The 27,785-nt window shown below is 40.7% G+C and overlaps 1 protein-coding gene, 1 long non-coding RNA gene and 31 other non-coding genes across 33 annotated transcripts; 32 read left to right on the top strand and 1 right to left on the bottom strand.

The window, feature by feature from the left end:
• Positions 1-624: 624 nt before the first annotated feature.
• On the bottom strand, positions 625-6,196 carry LOC115921804. The gene is made up of 8 exons (XM_030980025.1): positions 5,717-6,196; positions 5,190-5,425; positions 4,519-4,683; positions 3,841-4,005; positions 3,161-3,325; positions 2,479-2,643; positions 1,836-1,964; positions 625-1,502 (listed from the first exon to the last, which is right to left on the bottom strand). Exons 1-8 carry the CDS (start codon positions 5,755-5,757, stop codon positions 625-627), a joined length of 1,944 nt encoding a protein of 647 aa, XP_030835885.1. The 5' UTR covers positions 5,758-6,196.
• Positions 6,197-7,304: 1,108 nt separating this feature from the next.
• Positions 7,305-7,423, top strand: LOC115922043. The gene has a single exon (XR_004063303.1). It is a non-coding gene; the product is annotated as a 5S ribosomal RNA (ribosomal RNA).
• Positions 7,424-7,803: 380 nt separating this feature from the next.
• Positions 7,804-7,922, top strand: LOC115922042. The gene has a single exon (XR_004063302.1). It is a non-coding gene; the product is annotated as a 5S ribosomal RNA (ribosomal RNA).
• A 380-nt stretch (positions 7,923-8,302) lies between these two features.
• LOC115922041 lies at positions 8,303-8,421 on the top strand. Its single transcript, XR_004063301.1, has one exon. It is a non-coding gene; the product is annotated as a 5S ribosomal RNA (ribosomal RNA).
• A 380-nt stretch (positions 8,422-8,801) lies between these two features.
• On the top strand, positions 8,802-8,920 carry LOC115922040. Its single transcript, XR_004063300.1, has one exon. It is a non-coding gene; the product is annotated as a 5S ribosomal RNA (ribosomal RNA).
• Positions 8,921-9,301: 381 nt separating this feature from the next.
• On the top strand, positions 9,302-9,420 carry LOC115922039. The gene has a single exon (XR_004063299.1). It is a non-coding gene; the product is annotated as a 5S ribosomal RNA (ribosomal RNA).
• A 380-nt stretch (positions 9,421-9,800) lies between these two features.
• LOC115922038 lies at positions 9,801-9,919 on the top strand. Its single transcript, XR_004063298.1, has one exon. It is a non-coding gene; the product is annotated as a 5S ribosomal RNA (ribosomal RNA).
• A 380-nt stretch (positions 9,920-10,299) lies between these two features.
• LOC115922036 lies at positions 10,300-10,418 on the top strand. The gene has a single exon (XR_004063296.1). It is a non-coding gene; the product is annotated as a 5S ribosomal RNA (ribosomal RNA).
• A 379-nt stretch (positions 10,419-10,797) lies between these two features.
• LOC115922035 lies at positions 10,798-10,916 on the top strand. Its single transcript, XR_004063295.1, has one exon. It is a non-coding gene; the product is annotated as a 5S ribosomal RNA (ribosomal RNA).
• Positions 10,917-11,295: 379 nt separating this feature from the next.
• Positions 11,296-11,414, top strand: LOC115922034. Its single transcript, XR_004063294.1, has one exon. It is a non-coding gene; the product is annotated as a 5S ribosomal RNA (ribosomal RNA).
• Positions 11,415-11,793: 379 nt separating this feature from the next.
• LOC115922033 lies at positions 11,794-11,912 on the top strand. The gene has a single exon (XR_004063293.1). It is a non-coding gene; the product is annotated as a 5S ribosomal RNA (ribosomal RNA).
• A 380-nt stretch (positions 11,913-12,292) lies between these two features.
• On the top strand, positions 12,293-12,411 carry LOC115922032. The gene has a single exon (XR_004063292.1). It is a non-coding gene; the product is annotated as a 5S ribosomal RNA (ribosomal RNA).
• A 380-nt stretch (positions 12,412-12,791) lies between these two features.
• Positions 12,792-12,910, top strand: LOC115922031. The gene has a single exon (XR_004063291.1). It is a non-coding gene; the product is annotated as a 5S ribosomal RNA (ribosomal RNA).
• Positions 12,911-13,289: 379 nt separating this feature from the next.
• LOC115922025 lies at positions 13,290-13,408 on the top strand. Its single transcript, XR_004063285.1, has one exon. It is a non-coding gene; the product is annotated as a 5S ribosomal RNA (ribosomal RNA).
• Positions 13,409-13,788: 380 nt separating this feature from the next.
• LOC115922014 lies at positions 13,789-13,907 on the top strand. Its single transcript, XR_004063275.1, has one exon. It is a non-coding gene; the product is annotated as a 5S ribosomal RNA (ribosomal RNA).
• Positions 13,908-14,287: 380 nt separating this feature from the next.
• LOC115922008 lies at positions 14,288-14,406 on the top strand. Its single transcript, XR_004063271.1, has one exon. It is a non-coding gene; the product is annotated as a 5S ribosomal RNA (ribosomal RNA).
• Positions 14,407-14,784: 378 nt separating this feature from the next.
• On the top strand, positions 14,785-14,903 carry LOC115921997. Its single transcript, XR_004063262.1, has one exon. It is a non-coding gene; the product is annotated as a 5S ribosomal RNA (ribosomal RNA).
• Positions 14,904-15,283: 380 nt separating this feature from the next.
• On the top strand, positions 15,284-15,402 carry LOC115921985. The gene has a single exon (XR_004063250.1). It is a non-coding gene; the product is annotated as a 5S ribosomal RNA (ribosomal RNA).
• Positions 15,403-15,782: 380 nt separating this feature from the next.
• On the top strand, positions 15,783-15,901 carry LOC115921974. Its single transcript, XR_004063239.1, has one exon. It is a non-coding gene; the product is annotated as a 5S ribosomal RNA (ribosomal RNA).
• A 380-nt stretch (positions 15,902-16,281) lies between these two features.
• Positions 16,282-16,400, top strand: LOC115921961. The gene has a single exon (XR_004063227.1). It is a non-coding gene; the product is annotated as a 5S ribosomal RNA (ribosomal RNA).
• A 380-nt stretch (positions 16,401-16,780) lies between these two features.
• LOC115921949 lies at positions 16,781-16,899 on the top strand. Its single transcript, XR_004063216.1, has one exon. It is a non-coding gene; the product is annotated as a 5S ribosomal RNA (ribosomal RNA).
• Positions 16,900-17,279: 380 nt separating this feature from the next.
• On the top strand, positions 17,280-17,398 carry LOC115921938. The gene has a single exon (XR_004063205.1). It is a non-coding gene; the product is annotated as a 5S ribosomal RNA (ribosomal RNA).
• Positions 17,399-17,777: 379 nt separating this feature from the next.
• Positions 17,778-17,896, top strand: LOC115921927. Its single transcript, XR_004063194.1, has one exon. It is a non-coding gene; the product is annotated as a 5S ribosomal RNA (ribosomal RNA).
• A 379-nt stretch (positions 17,897-18,275) lies between these two features.
• LOC115921916 lies at positions 18,276-18,394 on the top strand. The gene has a single exon (XR_004063183.1). It is a non-coding gene; the product is annotated as a 5S ribosomal RNA (ribosomal RNA).
• Positions 18,395-18,774: 380 nt separating this feature from the next.
• LOC115921905 lies at positions 18,775-18,893 on the top strand. Its single transcript, XR_004063172.1, has one exon. It is a non-coding gene; the product is annotated as a 5S ribosomal RNA (ribosomal RNA).
• Positions 18,894-19,272: 379 nt separating this feature from the next.
• Positions 19,273-19,391, top strand: LOC115921893. The gene has a single exon (XR_004063160.1). It is a non-coding gene; the product is annotated as a 5S ribosomal RNA (ribosomal RNA).
• A 380-nt stretch (positions 19,392-19,771) lies between these two features.
• Positions 19,772-19,890, top strand: LOC115921882. Its single transcript, XR_004063149.1, has one exon. It is a non-coding gene; the product is annotated as a 5S ribosomal RNA (ribosomal RNA).
• A 378-nt stretch (positions 19,891-20,268) lies between these two features.
• On the top strand, positions 20,269-20,387 carry LOC115922059. Its single transcript, XR_004063319.1, has one exon. It is a non-coding gene; the product is annotated as a 5S ribosomal RNA (ribosomal RNA).
• Positions 20,388-20,766: 379 nt separating this feature from the next.
• On the top strand, positions 20,767-20,885 carry LOC115922048. Its single transcript, XR_004063308.1, has one exon. It is a non-coding gene; the product is annotated as a 5S ribosomal RNA (ribosomal RNA).
• A 379-nt stretch (positions 20,886-21,264) lies between these two features.
• LOC115922037 lies at positions 21,265-21,383 on the top strand. Its single transcript, XR_004063297.1, has one exon. It is a non-coding gene; the product is annotated as a 5S ribosomal RNA (ribosomal RNA).
• A 378-nt stretch (positions 21,384-21,761) lies between these two features.
• LOC115921991 lies at positions 21,762-21,880 on the top strand. The gene has a single exon (XR_004063256.1). It is a non-coding gene; the product is annotated as a 5S ribosomal RNA (ribosomal RNA).
• A 379-nt stretch (positions 21,881-22,259) lies between these two features.
• On the top strand, positions 22,260-22,378 carry LOC115921876. The gene has a single exon (XR_004063143.1). It is a non-coding gene; the product is annotated as a 5S ribosomal RNA (ribosomal RNA).
• Positions 22,379-23,931: 1,553 nt separating this feature from the next.
• On the top strand, positions 23,932-26,142 carry LOC115921540. Its single transcript, XR_004062985.1, has 3 exons — positions 23,932-23,981; positions 25,403-25,527; positions 26,033-26,142. It is a non-coding gene; the product is annotated as an uncharacterized LOC115921540 (long non-coding RNA).
• The last annotated feature ends 1,643 nt before the right edge of the window (positions 26,143-27,785 follow it).

Below are 27,785 nucleotides of genomic sequence, written 5' to 3'. Positions count from 1 at the left end.
GTGTGTAGAAAGCACCATCCGTCCTTGCTTGCAAGTTCATATATCGTGAAGTTGTAGTTGCTGAGTCTAAACGTTTGTAGAAAATGTCAGATTGTGGGGACTTCGGCAAGTAAATGACCTGCTCCAGATCGAAAACTGCAGAGACAAATGTGTGGTCACTGAAGCTCTTTCCTTAGCAAGACTCTTCAACTCTCTTACTTTTTCTTTTTCAGCAATGTGAACTTTGTATGCCCCTGCAATTTCTTCCCTCTCTTTGGGATTCCCACGTCTGTAGGTTTCGCACAGGGGCACATGTCCTTTTTCGGATGATGGAACTTGATATTCATCTTCTTCAGAACCTTCCTGTAAAGAGATAAAGAAGCACATTCCTCTGTACCTTCTGTAGATGAATTGTACATGCGATACATGATCTCAGGATTGAGATCTTCTGAAAGGTATTCACATCGACTGTTGGCCCGACAATAATGAGATTCTTGACGCGGAATTGATTAATGTGCCGCTTCACCCCTTCACGTAATAGAGCGTCTCTGTCAGACGTCTGCCTGCCACCCCTTCCTTCACCTTCAAGGCAGCCGTATGGTCTCTTCTTTCCAAGCACGGTCTTCACTTGCCTCTCTGATATACCTAATGTTCCCACGAACATCGCTTTGCATACACGAACTTTAATGCATGGATCACCTGCATTGGGCAGGAAATACGCACATTTTCTGATCTTTCTTGACTTCTTTTCTTGAATCTGTTCGTGTGCCGTCCAATCCATTCTCTCTGCTTTGTCAGATCAGCAAGGTCATAAAAAGCTGATCTAATAGCTTCACGAGTGTTGCAACTAAATGTGTTGCAACTAAGTCCTCTGAAATGACACTTTTCACATGAGGTTTCGTAGCTAGCAAATCTCCTCGCCGCTTTTAGTTCCTTACTCTTTTCACTCTCATAGCTGTAACCAGCATTTCTCCGTTCTTTGACTAATTGATTTCTACTCTTCACCGTCTTTGGCTGCTCTGGCACTTCCAATGCTCTTTCCCCATCTACTTGAAATGATTCAGGAGACAGTTGACTATTATCAGCTGATTCCTGGGGAAGGCTAGCTTCTTCAAGATGCTCTGGAATATCTAATGAGTCGGTCGCATCGGATTGTTTTGATTCCAGAGTCGCCATCAGTACCTGATCTCCGTTCTCTTCAACTCTTGTATCCAATGAGGCTTGGTTTTCAAAGTTTCCTCTTCTTGATTCCATTAACGGCATAACCTCGTCTTCATTGTTCCTTTCTTCTTCGTTGGTGAGCCCTTGGTACTGTGATGCACTTGAACTGATGTCAAGTGGAATTTCACTGAGATTGAATGCAAGATTATGACAAAGGCAATCATCACGTAAGTTAAAATGAAGGAAGCATAAGAAACACAAGCACTCTGGACACGCTGCCCAAACTTCATCAGTACACATGAAATTGTCACATGTTTCAGGATTTCTCTGACCACACTGCATGTTTGGATGGAGCGGAGAATCTGGAGAAGATAAAAAGACAAGGGAAAACAATGATAGTGAATGTAATGACATAATTTTCGGGACACAGGTAAAGTTATATTGAGCACAACAGAAACAATAAGTGTGATAATAATTGATCAGGATATTGAATAAATGAATAGAAAATCCCTTTTATATTCAGAACACGTACACAATCAATAAAATGAAGTGTGCTTTTTGTCCATTCTAACTGTATCAATATAATTTCACTTTAGTTATTATCATCAGTATAATTTCCTTGTACTGTGGACAGTCCTCTGATTTCTTTATGTTATTATGAATAGTCATGAACTATTATTGGAAGATATTTTTACCTGCATGGCTGTCAGACTGTGTTATCTGGTCACTTGCGATGGATATTGGTTCAGGCAATCCAGATCCACATCCTGTTGAATCTTCAGGAAGTGATGGCGATGATACGGGTAGAGGACCAAGTTTTGCTTCTGGGGTAGGATTACAAAATTGAATATAAACACTAGTTTTAAACTCTCCGAAGAAGATGCCCCCCCCCCAAAAAAAAAAATGAATAAGACTACAATAGTGAAATATACACACTAGTTCCAATGCCTCCCCCCCCCCAAATAGAAGACTCATCCCAAACCTGCACCCACCCCTCCCCCCTAAAAAAAGATCTTACAAATGTAGAAGAATCCATTTATAATATTGAACATGCGCTTCGGTCTTTCCTCATTAAGATCTTGTAGGAAAGTTGGTCTAGATTGTTGTTGTTGTTATATTCTTGTACTTTCATAATGCAAACATTCTTATTCATAATTGTAATTAAGTTCATTTGTATATGCATATTCATTATTGTAAATATGGTCATTTTTTCATGCACAAATTCATTATTGTCAATATGTTCTTGTTGAGACTCTCATACTCCCGATCGGGGTTCGATAGAGTTTAATAAAATCTTATCTTATCTTATCTATCAAATTGGGAAAAGGAGTGTAATACCTGCATATTTGTCAGAAAGTCGTGCCAGGGGGATGTCAAATTCCTCATCAGACTGTGTTATCTGGTCACTTGCGATGGATATTGGTTCAGGCAATCCAGATCCACATCCTGTTGAATCTTCAGGAAGTGATGGCGATGATACGGGTAGAGGACCAAGTTTTGCTTCTGGGGTAGGATTACAAAAATTGAATATAAACACTAGTTTTAAACTCTCCGAAGAAGATGCCCCCCCCCCCCAAAAAAAATGAATAAGACTACAATAGTGAAATATACACACTAGTTCCAATGCCTCCCCCCCCCCCCCAAATAGAAGACTCATCCCAAACCTGCACCCACCCCTCCCCCCTAAAAAAAGATCTTACAAATGTAGAAGAATCCATTTATAATATTGAACATGCGCTTCGGTCTTTCCTCATTAAGATCTTGTAGGAAAGTTGGTCTAGATTGTTGTTGTTGTTATATTCTTGTACTTTCATAATGCAAACATTCTTATTCATAATTGTAATTAAGTTCATTTGTATATGCATATTCATTATTGTAAATATGGTCATTTTTTCATGCACAAATTCATTATTGTCAATATGTTCTTGTTGAGACTCTCATACTCCCGATCGGGGTTCGATAGAGTTTAATAAAATCTTATCTTATCTTATCTATCAAATTGGGAAAAGGAGTGTAATACCTGCATATTTGTCAGAAAGTCGTGCCAGGGGGATGTCAAATTCCTCATCAGACTGTGTTATCTGGTCACTTGCGATGGATATTGGTTCAGGCAATCCAGATCCACATCCTGTTGAATCTTCAGGAAGTGATGGCGATGATACGGGTAGAGGACCAAGTTTTGCTTCTGGGGTAGGATTACAAAAATTGAATATAAACACTAGTTTTAAACTCTCCGAAGAAGATGCCCCCCCCCAAAAAAAAAATGAATAAGACTACAATAGTGAAATATACACACTAGTTCCAATGCCTCCCCCCCCCCCCAAATAGAAGACTCATCCCAAACCTGCACCCACCCCTCCCCCCTAAAAAAAGATCTTACAAATGTAGAAGAATCCATTTATAATATTGAACATGCGCTTCGGTCTTTCCTCATTAAGATCTTGTAGGAAAGTTGGTCTAGATTGTTGTTGTTGTTATATTCTTGTACTTTCATAATGCAAACATTCTTATTCATAATTGTAATTAAGTTCATTTGTATATGCATATTCATTATTGTAAATATGGTCATTTTTTCATGCACAAATTCATTATTGTCAATATGTTCTTGTTGAGACTCTCATACTCCCGATCGGGGTTCGATAGAGTTTAATAAAATCTTATCTTATCTTATCTATCAAATTGGGAAAAGGAGTGTAATACCTGCATATTTGTCAGAAAGTCGTGCCAGGGGGATGTCAAATTCCTCATCAGACTGTGTTATCTGGTCACTTGCGATGGATATTGGTTCAGGCAATCCAGATCCACATCCTGTTGAATCTTCAGGAAGTGATGGCGATGATACGGGTAGAGGACCAAGTTTTGCTTCTGGGGTAGGATTACAAAAATTGAATATAAACACTAGTTTTAAACTCTCCGAAGAAGATGCCCCCCCCCCAAAAAAAATGAATAAGACTACAATAGTGAAATATACACACTAGTTCCAATGCCTCCCCCCCCCCCAAATAGAAGACTCATCCCAAACCTGCACCCACCCCTCCCCCCTAAAAAAAGATCTTACAAATGTAGAAGAATCCATTTATAATATTGAACATGCGCTTCGGTCTTTCCTCATTAAGATCTTGTAGGAAAGTTGGTCTAGATTGTTGTTGTTGTTATATTCTTGTACTTTCATAATGCAAACATTCTTATTCATAATTGTAATTAAGTTCATTTGTATATGCATATTCATTATTGTAAATATGGTCATTTTTTCATGCACAAATTCATTATTGTCAATATGTTCTTGTTGAGACTCTCATACTCCCGATCGGGGTTCGATAGAGTTTAATAAAATCTTATCTTATCTTATCTATCAAATTGGGAAAAGGAGTGTAATACCTGCATATTTGTCAGAAAGTCGTGCCAGGGGGATGTCAAATTCCTCATCAGACTGTGTTATCTGGTCACTTGCGATGGATATTGGTTCAGGCAATCCAGATCCACATCCTGTTGAATCTTCAGGAAGTGATGGCGATGATACGGGTAGAGGACCAAGTTTTGCTTCTGGGGTAGGATTACAAAAATTGAATATAAACACTAGTTTTAAACTCTCCGAAGAAGATGCCCCCCCCCCCCAAAAAAAAAAATGAATAAGACTACAATAGTGAAATATACACACTAGTTCCAATGCCTCCCCCCCCCCCAAATAGAAGACTCATCCCAAACCTGCACCCACCCCTCCCCCCTAAAAAAAGATCTTACAAATGTAGAAGAATCCATTTATAATATTGAACATGCGCTTCGGTCTTTCCTCATTAAGATCTTGTAGGAAAGTTGGTCTAGATTGTTGTTGTTGTTATATTCTTGTACTTTCATAATGCAAACATTCTTATTCATAATTGTAATTACGTTCTTTTGTATATACATATTCATTATTGTAAATATGTTCATTTTTTCATGCACAAGTTCATTATTGTAAACATTTTCTTGACGAGACTCTCATACTCCCAAGAACTGGTTAACACTCAGATGATATCAAATTGGGAAAAAGAGGAAAAGGAGAGTAATACCTGCATATTTGTCAGAAAGTCGTGCCAGGGGGATGTCAAATTCCTCATCAGACGATTCTGAATCTTCAAGATATTCTGAATCGAGAACGATTCCTTGCCACAGAGTCCCTTCATAGTCCATGATCACCTCTTTCCCTTTTGTCATCTTCCCTGTCCACTGAAGGAGTGGTGAATGAACAATGTTGTTTGCACCATTCAAATGCCATTGCACCAAAACATCATAGCCTTTATCCGGTCTAAAAAGGAATAAAAAAAGAAAGAGAGATTTCAACAACCTTATTTTCATAACAATTTTGCATACCGGTATGTATTCGGTAATAAACATACATATTAAGCTGTTCCATGAGAGATGAACTGGTAAAGAAATTATAGCCTTATTTTTTATAATTCATGAAGAAATTATTATTCTGCATTAATATTGGCCCAACACTTGAAATTATAAAGTCAAAGACATCACCTATATATTGTTTTTTAACACCATTTCATTATTTATAAATATTTATTCTGGTAAACATAAGAATTCTTACCTTGATCCACTTTTCCCTTTGCTCTTCTTTGGTCTTGGCATACCTGCTTTGTTTTAGATATCTCCTTCTCTAAGTTGCACAGCCACATCTGCGATAATAAAAACAAGAAAAAAAATGAGACAAAATATTATAAAAGTCAATGATATACAAATCGGTTTCACAATGATTTGACACATAGGTAGAGATTAAAGTTACAATAATTTTACTACACCATGCATTCAAGTACATAAATAAAAATGTCAACAAGAACATGAACATGAATACCCTGGTCCCTGCCAATTTTTGGGACTGAATAAGACATTTTTTTTGTAATGAAAAAATGGTTAATCTAGATGAAGTCCAACTATTGTTCAGTACATTAATTGTAACTATCTTGATTAGATTACATATAAAATAGAACTTTCAGTTTTGGTCCCCGAAATGGGCAGGGCACAAATGACTTAAGATCTGCTAATGGTGGAGCTCCTAGGTAAAACCTTAACTATCTAGGCCTAGTCCAAATGTTAGATCTAGATAAAATCTATAGACCCTAAGATAGGTTAGTTAGTAACATTATACATCTTAATAATACTAAAAAAAGTTAGGACTAGACCTAGGTCTAGTCAGACTATGGTCTAGCTAGACTCTAGTCTAGATCTACACTAAGACTAAGTTACATCTAGGTCTAATTTGTGTCTTTCTTTGATCAGAAATAGATCTGGTCTAGGCCTAAATCGTCGTCGTTAGTAATAGTAGGTATTGTAAGATAAAGACAAAGTAGATCCTAGGTCTAGATCTAGAGTTAGACCTAAATTACTAGTGTTGAATTGCTCTTGTTCTAGTTTTTCCTGTGTTTATCTAATCTACAGACAGTATTCATTAAATAATCTTAGAAAGCAGATATCTTCAGTAGATCTGAAGTTAGTTGTTATTATCAACAGTCAGACAGGATTTCGTGTTAGGTCCAACCAAAAACTGAATAGGCGGGACTGTAACATAATTTTTCGTGAGAATTTAATGATAAAATGAACTTTTTAGAAAAATATAATTGCTATAACCGAAGGAAGAATCTCTTATTGTTTTTTGAAAATATTTTATGTTTTAGAAAATAGATCTTAGAGCATATACTTACGAAATAATTGGATCCGGGCAAACTTTCCAGGGAAGCGGCCGCTTCGTGGTGCAGCAGACGGATCAATTTACGTCAAATTCTTCACCACGAAGTGTCCTGAGCGCGCGAGCGCGAGAGAGGACGGTTCGTGGTACAGAAATATCCAATTTATTGCAAGAGGACGCTTTACGATGACGTCGTTATTACGTAACCGCGCAATGTTAGACTCTGAAATTTTCACAAAATGTAGGTATTTATTAGTACATGAAAAAAATGCAAAAAAATAAAAATTGAAAAAAATGCCGAATTTGGCCAGAGAGGACGGTTCGTGAAACGGGTGACGATTTATGCAGAACAGTAACAAAAATAACCCTCAACCGTTTCCAAGACACGGGCCATGACGTAACATTGACACTGGTCAATAAAGCGCACTTTGTGCGCATGCTCAATGATGACGTCAGTCTTTAACTTCAAATAGGTTGAACGATGATGTCTTTCGCCTACGACCATACCATGCTGAATATACCGGTTCTCGTCCGATCACCGAAGTCAAGCAGCGTAGGGCCTGGTTAGTACTTGGATGGGAGACCGCCTGGGAATACCGGGTGTTGTAGGCATTTTTTTTAATTTTTTTTTTGGGGGAATTGTTTTTGCTTGAGGTGACGCCCTTGACATGCTGAAACCCTCCTCTTACCTTCCCTTTCCCTCTGTTTTTGGGGGGTTTCTTTTTAAATTTATTTATTTATTTGTTTCTAATCTTTTGGCAGGGTACGTAGCCCATTCACCAACAAGTAGTGGTCTTCCATGGGGCCCTGAATGAACATATTTACATCGTTTATAACATTTATGCAGAACAGTAACAAAAATAACCCTCAACCGTTTCCAAGACACGGGCCATGACGTAACATTGACACTGGTCAATAAAGCGCACTTTGTGCGCATGCTCAATGATGACGTCAGTCTTTAACTTCAAATAGGTTGAACGATGATGTCTTTCGCCTACGACCATACCATGCTGAATATACCGGTTCTCGTCCGATCACCGAAGTCAAGCAGCGTAGGGCCTGGTTAGTACTTGGATGGGAGACCGCCTGGGAATACCGGGTGTTGTAGGCATTTTTTTTAATTTTTTTTTTTGGGGAATTGTTTTTGCTTGAGGTGACGCCCTTGACATGCTGAAACCCTCCTCTTACCTTCCCTTTCCCTCTGTTTTTGGGGGGTTTCTTTTTAAATTTATTTATTTATTTGTTTCTAATCTTTTGGCAGGGTACGTAGCCCATTCACCAACAAGTAGTGGTCTTCCATGGGGCCCTGAATGAACATATTTACATCGTTTATAACATTTATGCAGAACAGTAACAAAAATAACCCTCAACCGTTTCCAAGACACGGGCCATGACGTAACATTGACACTGGTCAATAAAGCGCACTTTGTGCGCATGCTCAATGATGACGTCAGTCTTTAACTTCAAATAGGTTGAACGATGATGTCTTTCGCCTACGACCATACCATGCTGAATATACCGGTTCTCGTCCGATCACCGAAGTCAAGCAGCGTAGGGCCTGGTTAGTACTTGGATGGGAGACCGCCTGGGAATACCGGGTGTTGTAGGCATTTTTTTTAATTTTTTTTTTTGGGGAATTGTTTTTGCTTGAGGTGACGCCCTTGACATGCTGAAACCCTCCTCTTACCTTCCCTTTCCCTCTGTTTTTGGGGGGTTTCTTTTTAAATTTATTTATTTATTTGTTTCTAATCTTTTGGCAGGGTACGTAGCCCATTCACCAACAAGTAGTGGTCTTCCATGGGGCCCTGAATGAACATATTTACATCGTTTATAACATTTATGCAGAACAGTAACAAAAATAACCCTCAACCGTTTCCAAGACACGGGCCATGACGTAACATTGACACTGGTCAATAAAGCGCACTTTGTGCGCATGCTCAATGATGACGTCAGTCTTTAACTTCAAATAGGTTGAACGATGATGTCTTTCGCCTACGACCATACCATGCTGAATATACCGGTTCTCGTCCGATCACCGAAGTCAAGCAGCGTAGGGCCTGGTTAGTACTTGGATGGGAGACCGCCTGGGAATACCGGGTGTTGTAGGCATTTTTTTTAATTTTTTTTTTTGGGGGAATTGTTTTTGCTTGAGGTGACGCCCTTGACATGCTGAAACCCTCCTCTTACCTTCCCTTTCCCTCTGTTTTTGGGGGGTTTCTTTTTAAATTTATTTATTTATTTGTTTCTAATCTTTTGGCAGGGTACGTAGCCCATTCACCAACAAGTAGTGGTCTTCCATGGGGCCCTGAATGAACATATTTACATCGTTTATAACATTTATGCAGAACAGTAACAAAAATAACCCTCAACCGTTTCCAAGACACGGGCCATGACGTAACATTGACACTGGTCAATAAAGCGCACTTTGTGCGCATGCTCAATGATGACGTCAGTCTTTAACTTCAAATAGGTTGAACGATGATGTCTTTCGCCTACGACCATACCATGCTGAATATACCGGTTCTCGTCCGATCACCGAAGTCAAGCAGCGTAGGGCCTGGTTAGTACTTGGATGGGAGACCGCCTGGGAATACCGGGTGTTGTAGGCATTTTTTTTAATTTTTTTTTTTGGGGAATTGTTTTTGCTTGAGGTGACGCCCTTGACATGCTGAAACCCTCCTCTTACCTTCCCTTTCCCTCTGTTTTTGGGGGGTTTCTTTTTAAATTTATTTATTTATTTGTTTCTAATCTTTTGGCAGGGTACGTAGCCCATTCACCAACAAGTAGTGGTCTTCCATGGGGCCCTGAATGAACATATTTACATCGTTTATAACATTTATGCAGAACAGTAACAAAAATAACCCTCAACCGTTTCCAAGACACGGGCCATGACGTAACATTGACACTGGTCAATAAAGCGCACTTTGTGCGCATGCTCAATGATGACGTCAGTCTTTAACTTCAAATAGGTTGAACGATGATGTCTTTCGCCTACGACCATACCATGCTGAATATACCGGTTCTCGTCCGATCACCGAAGTCAAGCAGCGTAGGGCCTGGTTAGTACTTGGATGGGAGACCGCCTGGGAATACCGGGTGTTGTAGGCATTTTTTTTAATTTTTTTTTTTGGGGAATTGTTTTTGCTTGAGGTGACGCCCTTGACATGCTGAAACCCTCCTCTTACCTTCCCTTTCCCTCTGTTTTTGGGGGGTTTCTTTTTAAATTTATTTATTTATTTGTTTCTAATCTTTTGGCAGGGTACGTAGCCCATTCACCAACAAGTAGTGGTCTTCCATGGGGCCCTGAATGAACATATTTACATCGTTTATAACATTTATGCAGAACAGTAACAAAAATAACCCTCAACCGTTTCCAAGACACGGGCCATGACGTAACATTGACACTGGTCAATAAAGCGCACTTTGTGCGCATGCTCAATGATGACGTCAGTCTTTAACTTCAAATAGGTTGAACGATGATGTCTTTCGCCTACGACCATACCATGCTGAATATACCGGTTCTCGTCCGATCACCGAAGTCAAGCAGCGTAGGGCCTGGTTAGTACTTGGATGGGAGACCGCCTGGGAATACCGGGTGTTGTAGGCATTTTTTTTAATTTTTTTTTTTGGGGAATTGTTTTTGCTTGAGGTGACGCCCTTGACATGCTGAAACCCTCCTCTTACCTTCCCTTTCCCTCTGTTTTTGGGGGGTTTCTTTTTAATTTATTTATTTATTTGTTTCTAATCTTTTGGCAGGGTACGTAGCCCATTCACCAACAAGTAGTGGTCTTCCATGGGGCCCTGAATGAACATATTTACATCGTTTATAACATTTATGCAGAACAGTAACAAAAATAACCCTCAACCGTTTCCAAGACACGGGCCATGACGTAACATTGACACTGGTCAATAAAGCGCACTTTGTGCGCATGCTCAATGATGACGTCAGTCTTTAACTTCAAATAGGTTGAACGATGATGTCTTTCGCCTACGACCATACCATGCTGAATATACCGGTTCTCGTCCGATCACCGAAGTCAAGCAGCGTAGGGCCTGGTTAGTACTTGGATGGGAGACCGCCTGGGAATACCGGGTGTTGTAGGCATTTTTTTTAATTTTTTTTTTTGGGGAATTGTTTTTGCTTGAGGTGACGCCCTTGACATGCTGAAACCCTCCTCTTACCTTCCCTTTCCCTCTGTTTTTGGGGGTTTCTTTTTAAATTTATTTATTTATTTGTTTCTAATCTTTTGGCAGGGTACGTAGCCCATTCACCAACAAGTAGTGGTCTTCCATGGGGCCCTGAATGAACATATTTACATCGTTTATAACATTTATGCAGAACAGTAACAAAAATAACCCTCAACCGTTTCCAAGACACGGGCCATGACGTAACATTGACACTGGTCAATAAAGCGCACTTTGTGCGCATGCTCAATGATGACGTCAGTCTTTAACTTCAAATAGGTTGAACGATGATGTCTTTCGCCTACGACCATACCATGCTGAATATACCGGTTCTCGTCCGATCACCGAAGTCAAGCAGCGTAGGGCCTGGTTAGTACTTGGATGGGAGACCGCCTGGGAATACCGGGTGTTGTAGGCATTTTTTTTAATTTTTTTTTTGGGGAATTGTTTTTGCTTGAGGTGACGCCCTTGACATGCTGAAACCCTCCTCTTACCTTCCCTTTCCCTCTGTTTTTGGGGGGTTTCTTTTTAAATTTATTTATTTATTTGTTTCTAATCTTTTGGCAGGGTACGTAGCCCATTCACCAACAAGTAGTGGTCTTCCATGGGGCCCTGAATGAACATATTTACATCGTTTATAACATTTATGCAGAACAGTAACAAAAATAACCCTCAACCGTTTCCAAGACACGGGCCATGACGTAACATTGACACTGGTCAATAAAGCGCACTTTGTGCGCATGCTCAATGATGACGTCAGTCTTTAACTTCAAATAGGTTGAACGATGATGTCTTTCGCCTACGACCATACCATGCTGAATATACCGGTTCTCGTCCGATCACCGAAGTCAAGCAGCGTAGGGCCTGGTTAGTACTTGGATGGGAGACCGCCTGGGAATACCGGGTGTTGTAGGCATTTTTTTTAATTTTTTTTTTTGGGGAATTGTTTTTGCTTGAGGTGACGCCCTTGACATGCTGAAACCCTCCTCTTACCTTCCCTTTCCCTCTGTTTTTGGGGGGTTTCTTTTTAAATTTATTTATTTATTTGTTTCTAATCTTTTGGCAGGGTACGTAGCCCATTCACCAACAAGTAGTGGTCTTCCATGGGGCCCTGAATGAACATATTTACATCGTTTATAACATTTATGCAGAACAGTAACAAAAATAACCCTCAACCGTTTCCAAGACACGGGCCATGACGTAACATTGACACTGGTCAATAAAGCGCACTTTGTGCGCATGCTCAATGATGACGTCAGTCTTTAACTTCAAATAGGTTGAACGATGATGTCTTTCGCCTACGACCATACCATGCTGAATATACCGGTTCTCGTCCGATCACCGAAGTCAAGCAGCGTAGGGCCTGGTTAGTACTTGGATGGGAGACCGCCTGGGAATACCGGGTGTTGTAGGCATTTTTTTTAATTTTTTTTTTTGGGGAATTGTTTTTGCTTGAGGTGACGCCCTTGACATGCTGAAACCCTCCTCTTACCTTCCCTTTCCCTCTGTTTTTGGGGGGTTTCTTTTTAAATTTATTTATTTATTTGTTTCTAATCTTTTGGCAGGGTACGTAGCCCATTCACCAACAAGTAGTGGTCTTCCATGGGGCCCTGAATGAACATATTTACATCGTTTATAACATTTATGCAGAACAGTAACAAAAATAACCCTCAACCGTTTCCAAGACACGGGCCATGACGTAACATTGACACTGGTCAATAAAGCGCACTTTGTGCGCATGCTCAATGATGACGTCAGTCTTTAACTTCAAATAGGTTGAACGATGATGTCTTTCGCCTACGACCATACCATGCTGAATATACCGGTTCTCGTCCGATCACCGAAGTCAAGCAGCGTAGGGCCTGGTTAGTACTTGGATGGGAGACCGCCTGGGAATACCGGGTGTTGTAGGCATTTTTTTTAATTTTTTTTTTGGGGAATTGTTTTTGCTTGAGGTGACGCCCTTGACATGCTGAAACCCTCCTCTTACCTTCCCTTTCCCTCTGTTTTTGGGGGGTTTCTTTTTAAATTTATTTATTTATTTGTTTCTAATCTTTTGGCAGGGTACGTAGCCCATTCACCAACAAGTAGTGGTCTTCCATGGGGCCCTGAATGAACATATTTACATCGTTTATAACATTTATGCAGAACAGTAACAAAAATAACCCTCAACCGTTTCCAAGACACGGGCCATGACGTAACATTGACACTGGTCAATAAAGCGCACTTTGTGCGCATGCTCAATGATGACGTCAGTCTTTAACTTCAAATAGGTTGAACGATGATGTCTTTCGCCTACGACCATACCATGCTGAATATACCGGTTCTCGTCCGATCACCGAAGTCAAGCAGCGTAGGGCCTGGTTAGTACTTGGATGGGAGACCGCCTGGGAATACCGGGTGTTGTAGGCATTTTTTTTAATTTTTTTTTTGGGGGAATTGTTTTTGCTTGAGGTGACGCCCTTGACATGCTGAAACCCTCCTCTTACCTTCCCTTTCCCTCTGTTTTTGGGGGGTTTCTTTTTAAATTTATTTATTTATTTGTTTCTAATCTTTTGGCAGGGTACGTAGCCCATTCACCAACAAGTAGTGGTCTTCCATGGGGCCCTGAATGAACATATTTACATCGTTTATAACATTTATGCAGAACAGTAACAAAAATAACCCTCAACCGTTTCCAAGACACGGGCCATGACGTAACATTGACACTGGTCAATAAAGCGCACTTTGTGCGCATGCTCAATGATGACGTCAGTCTTTAACTTCAAATAGGTTGAACGATGATGTCTTTCGCCTACGACCATACCATGCTGAATATACCGGTTCTCGTCCGATCACCGAAGTCAAGCAGCGTAGGGCCTGGTTAGTACTTGGATGGGAGACCGCCTGGGAATACCGGGTGTTGTAGGCATTTTTTTTAATTTTTTTTTTTGGGGAATTGTTTTTGCTTGAGGTGACGCCCTTGACATGCTGAAACCCTCCTCTTACCTTCCCTTTCCCTCTGTTTTTGGGGGGTTTCTTTTTAAATTTATTTATTTATTTGTTTCTAATCTTTTGGCAGGGTACGTAGCCCATTCACCAACAAGTAGTGGTCTTCCATGGGGCCCTGAATGAACATATTTACATCGTTTATAACATTTATGCAGAACAGTAACAAAAATAACCCTCAACCGTTTCCAAGACACGGGCCATGACGTAACATTGACACTGGTCAATAAAGCGCACTTTGTGCGCATGCTCAATGATGACGTCAGTCTTTAACTTCAAATAGGTTGAACGATGATGTCTTTCGCCTACGACCATACCATGCTGAATATACCGGTTCTCGTCCGATCACCGAAGTCAAGCAGCGTAGGGCCTGGTTAGTACTTGGATGGGAGACCGCCTGGGAATACCGGGTGTTGTAGGCATTTTTTTTAATTTTTTTTTTTGGGAATTGTTTTTGCTTGAGGTGACGCCCTTGACATGCTGAAACCCTCCTCTTACCTTCCCTTTCCCTCTGTTTTTGGGGGTTTCTTTTTAAATTTATTTATTTATTTGTTTCTAATCTTTTGGCAGGGTACGTAGCCCATTCACCAACAAGTAGTGGTCTTCCATGGGGCCCTGAATGAACATATTTACATCGTTTATAACATTTATGCAGAACAGTAACAAAAATAACCCTCAACCGTTTCCAAGACACGGGCCATGACGTAACATTGACACTGGTCAATAAAGCGCACTTTGTGCGCATGCTCAATGATGACGTCAGTCTTTAACTTCAAATAGGTTGAACGATGATGTCTTTCGCCTACGACCATACCATGCTGAATATACCGGTTCTCGTCCGATCACCGAAGTCAAGCAGCGTAGGGCCTGGTTAGTACTTGGATGGGAGACCGCCTGGGAATACCGGGTGTTGTAGGCATTTTTTTTAATTTTTTTTTTTGGGGAATTGTTTTTGCTTGAGGTGACGCCCTTGACATGCTGAAACCCTCCTCTTACCTTCCCTTTCCCTCTGTTTTTGGGGGGTTTCTTTTTAAATTTATTTATTTATTTGTTTCTAATCTTTTGGCAGGGTACGTAGCCCATTCACCAACAAGTAGTGGTCTTCCATGGGGCCCTGAATGAACATATTTACATCGTTTATAACATTTATGCAGAACAGTAACAAAAATAACCCTCAACCGTTTCCAAGACACGGGCCATGACGTAACATTGACACTGGTCAATAAAGCGCACTTTGTGCGCATGCTCAATGATGACGTCAGTCTTTAACTTCAAATAGGTTGAACGATGATGTCTTTCGCCTACGACCATACCATGCTGAATATACCGGTTCTCGTCCGATCACCGAAGTCAAGCAGCGTAGGGCCTGGTTAGTACTTGGATGGGAGACCGCCTGGGAATACCGGGTGTTGTAGGCATTTTTTTTAATTTTTTTTTTTGGGGAATTGTTTTTGCTTGAGGTGACGCCCTTGACATGCTGAAACCCTCCTCTTACCTTCCCTTTCCCTCTGTTTTTGGGGGGTTTCTTTTTAAATTTATTTATTTATTTGTTTCTAATCTTTTGGCAGGGTACGTAGCCCATTCACCAACAAGTAGTGGTCTTCCATGGGGCCCTGAATGAACATATTTACATCGTTTATAACATTTATGCAGAACAGTAACAAAAATAACCCTCAACCGTTTCCAAGACACGGGCCATGACGTAACATTGACACTGGTCAATAAAGCGCACTTTGTGCGCATGCTCAATGATGACGTCAGTCTTTAACTTCAAATAGGTTGAACGATGATGTCTTTCGCCTACGACCATACCATGCTGAATATACCGGTTCTCGTCCGATCACCGAAGTCAAGCAGCGTAGGGCCTGGTTAGTACTTGGATGGGAGACCGCCTGGGAATACCGGGTGTTGTAGGCATTTTTTTTAATTTTTTTTTTTGGGGAATTGTTTTTGCTTGAGGTGACGCCCTTGACATGCTGAAACCCTCCTCTTACCTTCCCTTTCCCTCTGTTTTTGGGGGGTTTCTTTTTAAATTTATTTATTTATTTGTTTCTAATCTTTTGGCAGGGTACGTAGCCCATTCACCAACAAGTAGTGGTCTTCCATGGGGCCCTGAATGAACATATTTACATCGTTTATAACATTTATGCAGAACAGTAACAAAAATAACCCTCAACCGTTTCCAAGACACGGGCCATGACGTAACATTGACACTGGTCAATAAAGCGCACTTTGTGCGCATGCTCAATGATGACGTCAGTCTTTAACTTCAAATAGGTTGAACGATGATGTCTTTCGCCTACGACCATACCATGCTGAATATACCGGTTCTCGTCCGATCACCGAAGTCAAGCAGCGTAGGGCCTGGTTAGTACTTGGATGGGAGACCGCCTGGGAATACCGGGTGTTGTAGGCATTTTTTTTAATTTTTTTTTTTGGGGAATTGTTTTTGCTTGAGGTGACGCCCTTGACATGCTGAAACCCTCCTCTTACCTTCCCTTTCCCTCTGTTTTTGGGGGGTTTCTTTTTAAATTTATTTATTTATTTGTTTCTAATCTTTTGGCAGGGTACGTAGCCCATTCACCAACAAGTAGTGGTCTTCCATGGGGCCCTGAATGAACATATTTACATCGTTTATAACATTTATGCAGAACAGTAACAAAAATAACCCTCAACCGTTTCCAAGACACGGGCCATGACGTAACATTGACACTGGTCAATAAAGCGCACTTTGTGCGCATGCTCAATGATGACGTCAGTCTTTAACTTCAAATAGGTTGAACGATGATGTCTTTCGCCTACGACCATACCATGCTGAATATACCGGTTCTCGTCCGATCACCGAAGTCAAGCAGCGTAGGGCCTGGTTAGTACTTGGATGGGAGACCGCCTGGGAATACCGGGTGTTGTAGGCATTTTTTTTAATTTTTTTTTTTTGGGAATTGTTTTTGCTTGAGGTGACGCCCTTGACATGCTGAAACCCTCCTCTTACCTTCCCTTTCCCTCTGTTTTTGGGGGGTTTCTTTTTAAATTTATTTATTTATTTGTTTCTAATCTTTTGGCAGGGTACGTAGCCCATTCACCAACAAGTAGTGGTCTTCCATGGGGCCCTGAATGAACATATTTACATCGTTTATAACATTTATGCAGAACAGTAACAAAAATAACCCTCAACCGTTTCCAAGACACGGGCCATGACGTAACATTGACACTGGTCAATAAAGCGCACTTTGTGCGCATGCTCAATGATGACGTCAGTCTTTAACTTCAAATAGGTTGAACGATGATGTCTTTCGCCTACGACCATACCATGCTGAATATACCGGTTCTCGTCCGATCACCGAAGTCAAGCAGCGTAGGGCCTGGTTAGTACTTGGATGGGAGACCGCCTGGGAATACCGGGTGTTGTAGGCATTTTTTTTAATTTTTTTTTTTGGGGAATTGTTTTTGCTTGAGGTGACGCCCTTGACATGCTGAAACCCTCCTCTTACCTTCCCTTTCCCTCTGTTTTTGGGGGGTTTCTTTTAAATTTATTTATTTATTTGTTTCTAATCTTTTGGCAGGGTACGTAGCCCATTCACCAACAAGTAGTGGTCTTCCATGGGGCCCTGAATGAACATATTTACATCGTTTATAACATTTATGCAGAACAGTAACAAAAATAACCCTCAACCGTTTCCAAGACACGGGCCATGACGTAACATTGACACTGGTCAATAAAGCGCACTTTGTGCGCATGCTCAATGATGACGTCAGTCTTTAACTTCAAATAGGTTGAACGATGATGTCTTTCGCCTACGACCATACCATGCTGAATATACCGGTTCTCGTCCGATCACCGAAGTCAAGCAGCGTAGGGCCTGGTTAGTACTTGGATGGGAGACCGCCTGGGAATACCGGGTGTTGTAGGCATTTTTTTTAATTTTTTTTTTTGGGGAATTGTTTTTGCTTGAGGTGACGCCCTTGACATGCTGAAACCCTCCTCTTACCTTCCCTTTCCCTCTGTTTTTGGGGGGTTTCTTTTAAATTTATTTATTTATTTGTTTCTAATCTTTTGGCAGGGTACGTAGCCCATTCACCAACAAGTAGTGGTCTTCCATGGGGCCCTGAATGAACATATTTACATCGTTTATAACATTTATGCAGAACAGTAACAAAAATAACCCTCAACCGTTTCCAAGACACGGGCCATGACGTAACATTGACACTGGTCAATAAAGCGCACTTTGTGCGCATGCTCAATGATGACGTCAGTCTTTAACTTCAAATAGGTTGAACGATGATGTCTTTCGCCTACGACCATACCATGCTGAATATACCGGTTCTCGTCCGATCACCGAAGTCAAGCAGCGTAGGGCCTGGTTAGTACTTGGATGGGAGACCGCCTGGGAATACCGGGTGTTGTAGGCATTTTTTTTAATTTTTTTTTTTGGGGAATTGTTTTTGCTTGAGGTGACGCCCTTGACATGCTGAAACCCTCCTCTTACCTTCCCTTTCCCTCTGTTTTTGGGGGGTTTCTTTTTAAATTTATTTATTTATTTGTTTCTAATCTTTTGGCAGGGTACGTAGCCCATTCACCAACAAGTAGTGGTCTTCCATGGGGCCCTGAATGAACATATTTACATCGTTTATAACATTTATGCAGAACAGTAACAAAAATAACCCTCAACCGTTTCCAAGACACGGGCCATGACGTAACATTGACACTGGTCAATAAAGCGCACTTTGTGCGCATGCTCAATGATGACGTCAGTCTTTAACTTCAAATAGGTTGAACGATGATGTCTTTCGCCTACGACCATACCATGCTGAATATACCGGTTCTCGTCCGATCACCGAAGTCAAGCAGCGTAGGGCCTGGTTAGTACTTGGATGGGAGACCGCCTGGGAATACCGGGTGTTGTAGGCATTTTTTTTAATTTTTTTTTTTGGGAATTGTTTTTGCTTGAGGTGACGCCCTTGACATGCTGAAACCCTCCTCTTACCTTCCCTTTCCCTCTGTTTTTGGGGGGTTTCTTTTTAAATTTATTTATTTATTTGTTTCTAATCTTTTGGCAGGGTACGTAGCCCATTCACCAACAAGTAGTGGTCTTCCATGGGGCCCTGAATGAACATATTTACATCGTTTATAACATTTATGCAGAACAGTAACAAAAATAACCCTCAACCGTTTCCAAGACACGGGCCATGACGTAACATTGACACTGGTCAATAAAGCGCACTTTGTGCGCATGCTCAATGATGACGTCAGTCTTTAACTTCAAATAGGTTGAACGATGATGTCTTTCGCCTACGACCATACCATGCTGAATATACCGGTTCTCGTCCGATCACCGAAGTCAAGCAGCGTAGGGCCTGGTTAGTACTTGGATGGGAGACCGCCTGGGAATACCGGGTGTTGTAGGCATTTTTTTTAATTTTTTTTTTTGGGGAATTGTTTTTGCTTGAGGTGACGCCCTTGACATGCTGAAACCCTCCTCTTACCTTCCCTTTCCCTCTGTTTTTGGGGGGTTTCTTTTTAAATTTATTTATTTATTTGTTTCTAATCTTTTGGCAGGGTACGTAGCCCATTCACCAACAAGTAGTGGTCTTCCATGGGGCCCTGAATGAACATATTTACATCGTTTATAACATTTATGCAGAACAGTAACAAAAATAACCCTCAACCGTTTCCAAGACACGGGCCATGACGTAACATTGACACTGGTCAATAAAGCGCACTTTGTGCGCATGCTCAATGATGACGTCAGTCTTTAACTTCAAATAGGTTGAACGATGATGTCTTTCGCCTACGACCATACCATGCTGAATATACCGGTTCTCGTCCGATCACCGAAGTCAAGCAGCGTAGGGCCTGGTTAGTACTTGGATGGGAGACCGCCTGGGAATACCGGGTGTTGTAGGCATTTTTTTTAATTTTTTTTTTGGGGAATTGTTTTTGCTTGAGGTGACGCCCTTGACATGCTGAAACCCTCCTCTTACCTTCCCTTTCCCTCTGTTTTTGGGGGTTTCTTTTTAAATTTATTTATTTATTTGTTTCTAATCTTTTGGCAGGGTACGTAGCCCATTCACCAACAAGTAGTGGTCTTCCATGGGGCCCTGAATGAACATATTTACATCGTTTATAACATTTATGCAGAACAGTAACAAAAATAACCCTCAACCGTTTCCAAGACACGGGCCATGACGTAACATTGACACTGGTCAATAAAGCGCACTTTGTGCGCATGCTCAATGATGACGTCAGTCTTTAACTTCAAATAGGTTGAACGATGATGTCTTTCGCCTACGACCATACCATGCTGAATATACCGGTTCTCGTCCGATCACCGAAGTCAAGCAGCGTAGGGCCTGGTTAGTACTTGGATGGGAGACCGCCTGGGAATACCGGGTGTTGTAGGCATTTTTTTTAATTTTTTTTTTTGGGGAATTGTTTTTGCTTGAGGTGACGCCCTTGACATGCTGAAACCCTCCTCTTACCTTCCCTTTCCCTCTGTTTTTGGGGGTTTCTTTTTAAATTTATTTATTTATTTGTTTCTAATCTTTTGGCAGGGTACGTAGCCCATTCACCAACAAGTAGTGGTCTTCCATGGGGCCCTGAATGAACATATTTACATCGTTTATAACATTTATGCAGAACAGTAACAAAAATAACCCTCAACCGTTTCCAAGACACGGGCCATGACGTAACATTGACACTGGTCAATAAAGCGCACTTTGTGCGCATGCTCAATGATGACGTCAGTCTTTAACTTCAAATAGGTTGAACGATGATGTCTTTCGCCTACGACCATACCATGCTGAATATACCGGTTCTCGTCCGATCACCGAAGTCAAGCAGCGTAGGGCCTGGTTAGTACTTGGATGGGAGACCGCCTGGGAATACCGGGTGTTGTAGGCATTTTTTTTAATTTTTTTTTTTGGGGAATTGTTTTTGCTTGAGGTGACGCCCTTGACATGCTGAAACCCTCCTCTTACCTTCCCTTTCCCTCTGTTTTTGGGGGTTTCTTTTTAAATTTATTTATTTATTTGTTTCTAATCTTTTGGCAGGGTACGTAGCCCATTCACCAACAAGTAGTGGTCTTCCATGGGGCCCTGAATGAACATATTTACATCGTTTATAACATTTATGCAGAACAGTAACAAAAATAACCCTCAACCGTTTCCAAGACACGGGCCATGACGTAACATTGACACTGGTCAATAAAGCGCACTTTGTGCGCATGCTCAATGATGACGTCAGTCTTTAACTTCAAATAGGTTGAACGATGATGTCTTTCGCCTACGACCATACCATGCTGAATATACCGGTTCTCGTCCGATCACCGAAGTCAAGCAGCGTAGGGCCTGGTTAGTACTTGGATGGGAGACCGCCTGGGAATACCGGGTGTTGTAGGCATTTTTTTTAATTTTTTTTTTGGGAATTGTTTTTGCTTGAGGTGACGCCCTTGACATGCTGAAACCCTCCTCTTACCTTCCCTTTCCCTCTGTTTTTGGGGGGTTTCTTTTTAAATTTATTTATTTATTTGTTTCTAATCTTTTGGCAGGGTACGTAGCCCATTCACCAACAAGTAGTGGTCTTCCATGGGGCCCTGAATGAACATATTTACATCGTTTATAACATTTATGCAGAACAGTAACAAAAATAACCCTCAACCGTTTCCAAGACACGGGCCATGACGTAACATTGACACTGGTCAATAAAGCGCACTTTGTGCGCATGCTCAATGATGACGTCAGTCTTTAACTTCAAATAGGTTGAACGATGATGTCTTTCGCCTACGACCATACCATGCTGAATATACCGGTTCTCGTCCGATCACCGAAGTCAAGCAGCGTAGGGCCTGGTTAGTACTTGGATGGGAGACCGCCTGGGAATACCGGGTGTTGTAGGCATTTTTTTTAATTTTTTTTTTTGGGGAATTGTTTTTGCTTGAGGTGACGCCCTTGACATGCTGAAACCCTCCTCTTACCTTCCCTTTCCCTCTGTTTTTGGGGGGTTTCTTTTTAAATTTATTTATTTATTTGTTTCTAATCTTTTGGCAGGGTACGTAGCCCATTCACCAACAAGTAGTGGTCTTCCATGGGGCCCTGAATGAACATATTTACATCGTTTATAACATTTATGCAGAACAGTAACAAAATAACCCTCAACCGTTTCCAAGACACGGGCCATGACGTAACATTGACACTGGTCAATAAAGCGCACTTTGTGCGCATGCTCAATGATGACGTCAGTCTTTAACTTCAAATAGGTTGAACGATGATGTCTTTCGCCTACGACCATACCATGCTGAATATACCGGTTCTCGTCCGATCACCGAAGTCAAGCAGCGTAGGGCCTGGTTAGTACTTGGATGGGAGACCGCCTGGGAATACCGGGTGTTGTAGGCATTTTTTTTAATTTTTTTTTTTTGGGAATTGTTTTTGCTTGAGGTGACGCCCTTGACATGCTGAAACCCTCCTCTTACCTTCCCTTTCCCTCTGTTTTTGGGGGTTTCTTTTTAAATTTATTTATTTATTTGTTTCTAATCTTTTGGCAGGGTACGTAGCCCATTCACCAACAAGTAGTGGTCTTCCATGGGCCCTGAATGAACATATTTACATCGTTTATAACATTTATGCAGAACAGTAACAAAAATAACCCTCAACCGTTTCCAAGACACGGGCCATGACGTAACATTGACACTGGTCAATAAAGCGCACTTTGTGCGCATGCTCAATGATGACGTCAGTCTTTAACTTCAAATAGGTTGAACGATGATGTCATCTTTCATACGCCTGTCCATCATGCATTGCGTGGATCATGCCTGATTACATGAGTGGATCTCACCTGTCTATTGAGTAGCTTACCGTCGTCTGCTACGTTTTTTTGTTTTTTCCCTTTTGATTACTGCAGCGAATCGTTCTGAAAGAAATACTGTTCAATATCCTTGTTCTCTACCCCTAGCTTCCCCTCCCCAACTATTATAAGGAGGAGACTTTTAAATGAAATGAAATTTTTTTTTTCTGAGTGATATTCGATTTTGTGTGGCATTTTGGCACCGTCAAGTTCCACATACACACTCAGTAACACATACAAAATCAATTTAGAGAGCCCAACCAAAGTCTCACATGTTTCACGTCAAACCGCTACACAGTTGCCTACCGTACCGAAGATTGGGTGCGGGCGGGCGCGCGCTCGTGAAGTTAGCGACCCTAATGATGATCATCATCGTCTTAATTAGGCCAAGTTACATGAATTTAATGAGGATCTAAGATTACAGTCGGTAACTTCTTGCTAAGTTATCCTTTATTCAAAAATGTAATTGTGAAATTAGCTTTGAATTCTATGGTCATCAGCCCAGCCCAGCCCAGCCCAGCGAAGTTTGCCCTTTGTTCAGCTCGAAATAATACCGACACACTAATATGATTCTACTTTGAGCCTGGAGGTGATTTGTAGGAATTGCTAGCTAGTATGTCAGTGGCGGATCTACGGGGGTTTTAACCCCCCCCCCCCCCCCAACCCCGAGGACAGTCATCCCCCCCTGAAATTTACCCTCTTCAAAGAGATTCGATCATACACAGTATGTCCTCCGTAGGAGGACTAGAGGGCCAACTAAAATCGTGACCTTTGACATTTCATAGGTTTTGTATTGGATGCATTATGGGGGTTTTGTCCGATTTGAACGACGGTTTTGGAGGACAATGAATATTCATGAGCAATGACGTAAAAAATACGCCAACTTCTGTTTGTTGATTGGCCATCGACAAAATGTTTTATGTATTAGGTCATGCATAAAACATTTTTTGCATTCCCAGAATTCCCTACGATTTGACCACGAAAATGGCGGTTGTATGAACTGCAACTTTCAAGTTATTCAATTACGAACAATGAAACATTTTTCTTTTAAGTGAATTTCTATTATAATAGAAGTTTGTCAAGTACATCTCAGTGAAGCAGAAAATCTTCAGGCGAACATTGACATCGAAGTGATACCCTATGATATCAAGAAAAGTAAGTAAAGATCCATTTTGTGTGAAGGTCTCTGAAATGATTGTGATGTGTTCGTCATTGCAGTGAGGGGCTCTCCGCATTGTCACAACGTCTTACCCGGTTAACCCCCTACCCCATCCTCTTTTCTTTCTTCTGACTAAAGAATATTAACTGATTGAATGAACTCTAATATAAGTCATCGACGGTAATATTTTTAGAAACAATCAGGATTTTACCGTAGGTTATTTCATTAGAGCACATCTCATAATTTTAAGTTCAGTTCATAGCTTGATTACCGATAGTAATCGGTCGTAGATGTGGACCTGTTGTAGACTGCGCAAATGGCTCATTGCTAGTCCAAGCCGACGAGATCTCGTCGAGCGGTTTTATGATTTTCAATTCGCCGGTGCTAGCCGGCTGTAAACTCCACCAAGAAGCGACTGCGTTTTCCTGAGCTGGCGTGGCTATAACTTTACAGTGTGTTACTGTAAAGCCTAGACCTCTAGCTCTAGACTATTCATAGCATAGTCTAGCCTGAATTTTCTGTCTCTTTCGTTCGTTAGCCTCTGATTTGGGTAGGGTCGGCTCCTCTCTTTAGCTGACCCTACCCAAATCAGAGGCTAACGAACGAAAGAGACAGAAAAATTCGGGCTAAGGCTAAGCAGAGCCTAGGCTAGGCTAGGTCTACCGTCTAGTCTAGATCTAGCACTTAACTAAGTATAAACAGCATTTAACCCCGCATCTATAGACCTAGGTCTATATCTAGGGCTAGATTCTAGGCCTAATGCATTCTAATAAATAAAAAAAAAGACTAAATAGACCTAAATGCCTGGTTTAGGTGGGTCAATGTGGAAGTTATGGAGGGGGGGGGGTGTGCACAATCATTCTGTGCCCCCTTATTCAGATGTGGCATAGGGACGGGTCTAGATGTAGGTCGCCCCCTACTAGTAGGGTCTACTAATAGTAATAATATTAAAATAGGCATTAGATCTAGATCTATAGCTTGTGTTATGCCATAGCTTTTAGCAAAGACTTCCATAGCCATGGGTCTAGGCTCGTTTTGCTCCACTACTAGACTAGTCGTGCGCATGTGTCATTATTGTGATCAAGGTCCAGATTCAGCTTAGTTTGAATGTAGATCTAGGCTAAATCTACCAACAACAAAAACAAAACAAAAAAGGTATTTCCTCCCCCCCCCCCCCCCTCCCACTTCCCCTGATTTCGCTCTTAGTTATGTCATTGTGCCTTGTTTGAAATAATTGGTCTATTTTCAGGATTTTATGCCACCCCTTTTATGTTGGTGAGAATTCTGGATCCAACCCTACATATGACATGGATATTTCTTTTCTCTACGACATGAACAAAGTTATAAACTGATAACTAATGCATGCATTTGATATTAGCAGGAACCTTACTAAGTTTCTGTTTTCTTTTAATTGTAGATCCTATGGAACAAAGAAGCAGATAATGATCACAGAAGTGCAACAAAGAGCACCAGGACCTGATCATCAAATGTTATGGTGTAGATCTAATCAGGAACAAGACACCTAAGTTGAACTCTGGCAAGGTATGTTTGTATGAAGTTCGAAAATATTCAGGCTGTATAATCTAAGCCCATGCGAACACCGCACTCGACTTGGACTATATACAAGATTTGGGAACTGTCATCTTGTGTTGCATTATATCTGGTAATTCTCATTTATTCTCTAGCTTTATTTAGGTGACAAACTATGGTGTTGCTACAGTTTATTCTCTCAGCATATTAAAAGACATACTCAAAGGCATTTTTTCCTAAATATTACATTATATCTAACAAACTTTTGTTCACAAAAGTCTAGCAAATAATAACTTAAAATAAATTGGAAATTACTTTTAAAATAATTGGAAATACATCTAAACCTTACTCTTCTCTTAAAAAGGCCCTATCAGATAGACATAAGTTATCATTTTTTAGTAAAATTAAAATGCAAGACCTAAACAAAAGTGGGGAGGTACTATTTTTGAAAATCCAATATAATGCAGCAGTTTTAATCTTATTTGATTTCTCCTCTCTTTTTGTTTTTATTATTCAGGTTGTCCCATGCAGAAGGTTTGATACCCAGGCTTCTTTTGTACAAGTCCCTAGTCCACCCTCATCTTGAGAACTGTTCCGGTGTCTGGGATCCCTACAACATCTCAGATGTCCAGACGCTACTTCACAATGGGGACCACAAGAGAAGCAGCAGTTTGACTGAGATGATCAGCACCTTTTAGTTGCCTACTATATCTACAACTACAAGGCACTCTGCAAGAAGACTGGGAATGGTGCACAAGATAGTCAATGGTCTCTCCGCTCTTCCTTGAAAATTTTCCCACTGCACTACTTATAGCTACTTGCGCCCTCTATATAGCAACAATGCCTAATCTGTGCCTGTTGGTCCCCATGATCCTCTTTTTCTTATATTAATTGAGAGCTGATTTGATGAGATAACCACCTGTCAGTGACCTTGCAGGGTGGTCTTATCCCCCTGGCCAAACTAGTACAGACGGGCTTTAACAAATCACGAGCAGGAAGTACCATGACATGACCCTCCAGTTGCACCAAGCCAGAAGCGACATAGGTAGACAAGTTTGTATTTGCCCAACACTCTGTCCCAAAGTTAATGGAACTGACTTCCAGCAAATATAGTGCATGCTGACAGTCCAGAGAACTGCCAGGACTACTTCTGAGGCATCTATTCTCCTTATCCCACTTAGAAACAATCTGTCTTCCTCACACCACTTGTAATCTTTAGTATTAGTTCATCTTCATGATAGGCTACAACAACGCCTTTTGAAGATTACCAGAAGAAGAAGAAGAAGATATATCGAGGATCATGAAAGTAATCATTTGTTCTTTTAAATGCGTGTACATGTAACATAGTTTTTTGATATTTAATCTTAAGTCAAGTTCTGACAAAAATATGAGGGATGCTGAACTGGATAGTAAATTGTAGGGGGGGGGGATAAAATGATATAGTTCAATAGTAAGACTGTATTAATATAATTAATATTAATAATAATAACAATATTAAAAAAGTAACAATAATGACAATGATCATGATAATAGCAGTAATAATAATGATAATACAGGTAGTAGTAAAAACAACAACATAATGTCCAATGTAAGATAAAGTACTCATAAAACTCAGTATATACCTGTGCTTTACATAATAAAATAGCTTGTTGATATTATTGAATATTTTTTTCTTCAAAATCTACAGTAAATTTTTACAACTGAAAGATTTGAATTCAAGAGACAGCACCCCCTCCCCCATCCATTTGTCATCATTTTGTTGATGTCATGTTGGATTTAAAAAGACTTTATAGAAACAAAATATGTTGATAAATGATTCATAAATGTTAATAAATCAGTTAATACTGCTGAATTCTGTTCTTTTCATTTTCTTATTTTGTGAAATATATGTGATGATGCTGGTGATTATGATGATGTAGGCACTCTGTAATGATAATGCTGTATGACTGAGGTGAGATGGGGGCTGATGCAGTCTTGTGTAGAATTGAGTATGGTGTTCGACCTTTTGATGTTTGTTTATATCTGGCATCAGCGAGATAGATTTAACCATCTTTCCTAATGAGAGAGAAAGCGGAAATGTAACAAGAGAGTGGGCAAGAATTATGTATAAATGCAGTATAAAAAATGGTTTACAATAAAGATGAGGGGGGGGGGGTTAAATAAAGAATAAGTCGATGCCGAAATGATGAAAGCATAGGTAATTGGGGTAATAGAGCCTATGGAAATGTCACTATTAGAAGGGGTCTCTGTATTGAAAATGTTACTGTTGG

This window comes from Strongylocentrotus purpuratus, unplaced genomic scaffold (genome assembly GCF_000002235.5).
Source record: "Strongylocentrotus purpuratus isolate Spur 01 unplaced genomic scaffold, Spur_5.0 spur5_scaffold_10, whole genome shotgun sequence".
In the NCBI taxonomy this organism is placed as follows: domain Eukaryota; kingdom Metazoa; phylum Echinodermata; class Echinoidea; order Camarodonta; family Strongylocentrotidae; genus Strongylocentrotus; species Strongylocentrotus purpuratus.
The sequence above is the reverse complement of the archived record's forward strand: the minus strand, read 5'-3'. Positions and strand labels throughout refer to the sequence as shown.

What these genes read in the sequence shown, in the direction of transcription:
- LOC115921804 (XM_030980025.1), bottom strand. Translation starts at nt 5,757, where the DNA reads ATGCCAAGACCAAAGAAGAGCAAAGGGAAAAGTGGATCAAG. An exon ending in ACTTTCTGACAAATATGCAG is followed by an intron (nt 4,684 to 5,189) that starts GTATTACTCTCC and finishes ATCCTACCCCAG; the next exon opens with AAGCAAAACTTGGTCCTCTA. An exon ending in ACAGTCTGACAGCCATGCAG is followed by an intron (nt 1,503 to 1,835) that starts GTAAAAATATCT and finishes TATCTTCTCCAG; the next exon opens with ATTCTCCGCTCCATCCAAAC.